The sequence below is a fragment of the Beta vulgaris genome, chromosome 4, assembly GCF_026745355.1.
Source record: "Beta vulgaris subsp. vulgaris cultivar EL10 chromosome 4, EL10.2, whole genome shotgun sequence".
Lineage (NCBI taxonomy): Eukaryota > Viridiplantae > Streptophyta > Magnoliopsida > Caryophyllales > Amaranthaceae > Beta > Beta vulgaris.
In genome coordinates this window covers 6468930-6474874 of record NC_079205.1, presented here as the reverse complement: position 1 = coordinate 6474874, position 5945 = coordinate 6468930, and the positions used below count along the sequence as shown (strand labels likewise).

Below are 5945 nucleotides of genomic sequence, written 5' to 3'. Positions count from 1 at the left end.
CGCCTAAAGTGATGGTTGGAAAAAAAATAAATCCCATTGCTTTTGTGGCCACTTCAGAAAGAACAATAGGATAATGGAATTCATCCTAAAAAAAGTAACATCCCTACTCAAAAAAATTCACAGATTTCGAGATCATAAAGCCGCCACCCTTTCTTACCAAACAGATATCCAAGAAATAAGCAATCACGAGATCTAGACTCGAACTTATCCTTCATACGAGAATGACGACTAACAGCATAACATAGACAACCAAACACATATATGGCATATGGATCAAAACACACACATGAATGGCATCATAAGAAGGTGAAACACCAAACAAACATTAATACAATACAGGAGTATGGGTAATATTTATAAGATGAACGACTGTAAGGACACCCCCCCCCCCCAAAAGGATTTAGGCAACTTAGCCTGAAACCTAAGTGCCCGAGCTACATTAAGGATATAATGATATGTTTACTCTCCACCCTACCATTCTGTTGGGCAGTATTAACACAAGATGTCTGATGAATAATACCTTTCTTACGAAAGAAAGATGCAATACTTAAAAACTCTTGTCCATTATCACTCCGAAGCACCTTAATTTTCTTATTAAAATGGGTATTAACCATAGCATAAATTTTTTTGCAACAATTATTTTGCCTCATATTTGTCAATCATCAAATAAACCCAGGTAGCACGGTACGTGAATAATTATCAACAATATAGTAAGAAAATAATGAGCATTGCTAGTAGATACAATATGATTAGGGCCCTAAATATCACAATGAACTAAATCAAAAATCTCTGTAGCTTTATTATTGCTTAAAGGAAAAGTTTTCTAGCAGGTTATTTACCCTTAAAACAAATGTGGCAATCAAGATAACAACCCTTATCGGAATGTTTACTGCTAGCTACACTAGGAAAAGCGGAAATAACTTGCATAGAGGGGTGACCTAACCGGCGATTGCATAGTATACCCAAATCCGGAGCCTAAACAATACTATTTGCTAGCAAACCATGAGCACGAACATGTGTGAAAATATAGACTCCATTAAAACGCGTCCCTACTCCAATCAGGTTCTTCAAAGTGTGGTCTAAACAAAAAAAACTTGTCACTGAAAATAATAAATTATTTATGATGCTCTAAAAGCTGAAAAACAGACAATAAACTAATTAACATAGAGAATATGATCGAATACAAAACCATCCGACAATATAACTTTTCCTTCCTTAATTGCATTTGCTGGTTGCGTATATATTTATGTTTACAACTTACAAAGTCTCCCCTCAAAAAAATAATGTTACAAAGTCAATATAAACTTCAAGCTTCAGATATGAATGATTATTACAATATAACTAATAATAAAGTAATAGAAGTAGTGAGACATGAAGAAAAATCATTTATTGTTTATCAGAAATTGACGCAGTGTCTAATTGGTTCATTATAAGAACAAAAGGATCTAGCAGCTAGATGTTGCTTGCAAGCTAAGTTATAATATAAACAAAATATTTTCTTTGATTATGAAGAAACAAAATCTGGTACTTGTACGATTTTGTATAATTAACAAACCTAATCAGATTGACATCACATTTGTGGACTAATCAATTATAGACTTGTTCGATGTTTTTTAAGAGATGAATAATGACTCGTTCAAGATAATTAAGATACCAATTAAGGGAAATCTTTAATTCTAATTGGACTATAAATTTCACAATTTTGAGGCACAAAAAAAAAGTTGAAGAGAAAGAGAGAGAAAAAGAAGTTTGTTAATAAGAAAAATGGGTGAGCAAAAGAAAGTAATGAGAAAGTCAAGAGTTGTCCAGGTATACTCGGAAAAATCATGGGAATTCTTCATAATTCAAGCCAAAAAGCTAGGATTATCTGTGAGTCTTTTTCTGCACACTCACATCTTCTTCTTCTAAAGTATTTTTTTTGAAGTGACTTTAACTAATTGCTGATTTTAGTCTTTTTAAATCTTCAATGATTTTTTTCTTTACCCCTTGGAAAACTAATATATAAAAACTGGTTGTTAGAAATAAGTCCTATGCCAAAAGAGAAAACATCAATGATCTTTTAATTTCTTTATTTTGATATTTTGAAGCGAGATTTAATTACCATATATAATAAACTACAAAACCATACAAGATCAAACGAGAATGCTCCTTATATGAGAAATGAGAACGAATCTCAACCACAAGATTGGACTAGAGTTACAATAATTGTTCATTAGAGTTATACATCCTAAAATAAAAAAAAAAAATTTGAATTTTTTTTCTAATATTCATTTTTTAGAGTTATATAACTTTTTCATTATAGTTACATCACTTATTCATAAGAATTATATCGCGTAAAATTCATTCTCATTTCTTATATAAGTATGCATTCTCATATGAACTCATGATATAGGTTTGGAGATCTAGTAGCTTGATGGTAGCTACTTGTAAAATATACCAAATTTTAGAGGATGAGATTCCATCACTAAATAACGAATATGGGATTTTTCTTACAACTTCGACATGATTTCAGTATCATTACCATCATAATATAAAACTATTTAACAAATAGACCACGTTAGAGATACGTGTTGAGTTTAAACCATTAATTAATAGCGTAAGATGTGAGAGGTGGTATCTATATATGAACTTGGACATTAGATGAACCCTGTGAAAAAAAGTAGTCCGAAATGATTTGCACTTTAGTTCTATGATATAATTTGCTATATGTCTTATTGATTTATCTCCTCATTTCAAACATGATATAAGCATGACTGTTCTTCATGGTAATAGGCCTTGTTTGACCAGATGAAACTACTAGTTGTATCATTGTATGCATTGATTGTTTGGTAACAACAGAAGGTGGTTGCTATGGTAGTTGTACGTATCCTGACTAACCAACCATTGCCAAATATACTTAATCCAAAATGCAGGTTGTGGTGCATTTTACTACTACATGGTGCATTCCTTCATTGGCAATGAACCCATGCTTTCAAGATTTGGCCTTGAGCAACCCGTCTACCCTTTTCCTCTCAGTCGATGTGGATGAAGTGATGGTGACTATTCAAATACTATTACTATCTCCCTTTCAAATTGAAGAACTCTTTAAATAAATTTTAGTTATCTAGATGTTATTGTTCACTTCGCCTTATTTTTCTTATTTAACAAATAGGTTCAAAAGAAAGAAAAATTCTAAATAAGAAAAGTTCTGAATAAGTAAAGAGGAAGTTAAAAAAAAGTTCGGATAAAAGTAAGAAAAAATTAGTATAGTTCACAAGAAAAAAAAAAGATAAAATAAAATAAGTCAATAAAAAAATTAAGGTGAGGAGAACACACCCTTGTAAGGATAAAGTTCATCGATTTTAACCGAGACCATCTCGTAAAATAAGGGTCCTGTGCTAAAATAAATTATAAAGATTAAATTTTTTGGTGAATTGAAGAGATCGAAAATTGATTAATGGTTTTTTTGGATAATAGGAGGAAAAGAAGAAGAAAAATATCAAATAGGAATTAATCTCTTTAAATTTGCATCCAACATTATACAGTACTAAATAAAATTGAAAATGAATAGTCTGTAATTAGATTTAGTTTTTTTTTCTTTAGGCGAACAACTAATAGAATTGGGCCCTTATATTTTGGAGGCCTGTGCAGTTGCTCATCCTACACATAGCCTTAGCTGCCTTTGATTTTAAGTGCATATTAGGATAATATATGAGAAAAGTATTAAGTACCACGTAACATTTTATTTCATTAAATTAAATATTAACCTTTCATAATTTTGCAAATGATGACAAGTTTAATAAGTTGTTGGATTCTTTTTTTTTTTCCCAGGGTGTGGCAAAGAAGATGGGAGTAAAGGCCATGCCAACCTTTTTGATGATGAGGAATGGGGTCGTATTGGACAAGGTTGTAGGAGCCAACCCACAAGAGTTACAAAAGAGGCTTGCTAGCTTTGTGCAGCCTCATTCATTTGTCCATTCCAGTTAAATATATTCAATTACAAAAAGCTAAGGCATATGTACATACCAAGAAAATAAATGGAAAAAAAATCAAAATCAAAAAATTATGTCTTTATATGAACCTCAAATATGAGATGTTGAGGTGCTGAATGTATACATTCTGTTGTAAATGTCGAAGTCTTCACAGAAAATTGAGTTCTGGTGATCTGTAAATTAATCAAATGATCAACTAACCAATAACAAAGTTCAAAGGAAAATTGCTTGAAAATTTGCAATTTGGCGGAGAATGAAGTTGATGTTCTTAATCTGGCTATTTATGGCTCCAAAAACAGTGACTTAATCTGGCTATTTATATGGCTTCAAAAAAAATGTGTTTTTTCTCCAAAATTGTCCAATTAACGCCTACTTCTCTTTCTTTGTAATATCCCGAAAATTTAAACTTGATTAACATTAATAATTAGTTTAAAAAAATTATTTAAAATTTATTTATTTAATTAATCACTTCTCTAATATATTTGAAACAAAATAAATCAAGTATTTGATAAAATAAGCTTAGTGGTATAATAAAAAAAGTAGCAAAGTATGTACTAATTTTATTAATAGCAAAAGAATTAAAATTTTTCCAAAAATGGAAAATCACCATGATGACCACAGAATTCATCTTCTTCCTTAAGCTTTCTCTCCTTGTTTCCCAAGACATTCTAGAACACCTTAATACCCAAGTATTCTTCAACATTAAGTATCAATCAGTTTAATAAAGTTTAATTCCAACAATTTACTATAAATAGTATGCTAATTTCACTATTCATTTCCACCTAAAAAATCAGAAAGTTTCAAACACCAACTACCCACAACTTCGGCCACCACCACCAGCACCCGTCTGCCCCTTCCCCTTTGTCGCCTAGACCCCGCGCGCACCGTCGTCGATCAGCCACCAGCACCACCACCTTCTCCTCCATCCCCTGTGCTACCCCCACTACACTCCTCTTGATCTCCCTCCTCTCTTTCTTAGCTTGTTGCCCCCCTCCCCCTGATCTCTCTCCTCCTCGGCCCCAAAATTCAACTTCATCAACAGGACTAATGCATTTTATGGATGAGAATGATTGCATGGAGGTTGAAGATCTGTGTGTGTGGGTGGAAGATGTTCTAATTGAAATTGCTACTGCTAATTATATATTAATGTTAAAGTGTATATTTAGTATGGAGTTAAGTATAAGTTCACTTTTAGGTGTATGGAGTTGAGTATATAGCTACTGAAACCCCTTAGGTGTATGAAGTTAAGTATACTGCTAATATAAGTCCACTTTTAGAAATAAATATACACATTGCAGATTTGATGGAGTAATTAATAAAAGTTATCATTTTTCCGTCAAAAAAAAATGAGGAGAAAGAGACTTGATAGGATAATGGGTAAAAAAAAGTGTGGGGATTAAAATGCGCCATCATTACACCTCCCTAGATTCTTGTGCGTTTCATTATTATAATTAAATGAGTTATTAGGCCCGGGCTATGCCCCGGGTAAGAAAAATTTTCATTTATTAATATTTTACTTTGATATGATAACACTAAATACAACTTGGTCTAGTGGTTAAAACTTTAGTACATGAACCATGAGGTCATGGGATCAAAACCTATACTATGCAATTTCTAATTTTTTTTTATTGTACATGGATTACATGAACTAAAACTCCCTAGGAAGAGCGCCACGTGGCACCGTTCCTCGTTTACGCACGCCTTTTAATATATTAGTATAGATATTAGAAAGTTAGTGGTAGTTAGTGAGCCATGTTGACAGAGTTGTACTTTGAATGAGTAAACTGCAATTTTTGAAACTTGGGTGAGGAAACTGCAACTTTATGCAAAGTTTAGTATCCTTTAGTATAAACTCTAAACTTATACCACGATGGTTTGTCTTATCAAATGACTACCATGACTCCGCTAGTATAAGTATTCATGCAAAATTCCCCAAGCATCCAAATGAGAATATTGTTTGGTGACCTATATATG

At 32.3% G+C, this 5945-nt stretch overlaps 1 protein-coding gene across 1 annotated transcript; it reads left to right on the top strand.

Annotated features, from left to right (window-relative positions):
• The first annotated feature begins 1712 nt into the window (after nt 1-1712).
• Nucleotides 1713-4351, top strand: LOC104907090 (thioredoxin-like protein CXXS1). The gene is made up of 3 exons (XM_010695963.4): nt 1713-1869; nt 2913-3035; nt 3811-4351. The coding sequence occupies exons 1-3, from the start codon at nt 1765-1767 to the stop codon at nt 3964-3966; spliced, it is 384 nt and encodes a 127-aa protein (XP_010694265.2). The 5' UTR covers nt 1713-1764; the 3' UTR covers nt 3967-4351.
• The last annotated feature ends 1594 nt before the right edge of the window (nt 4352-5945 follow it).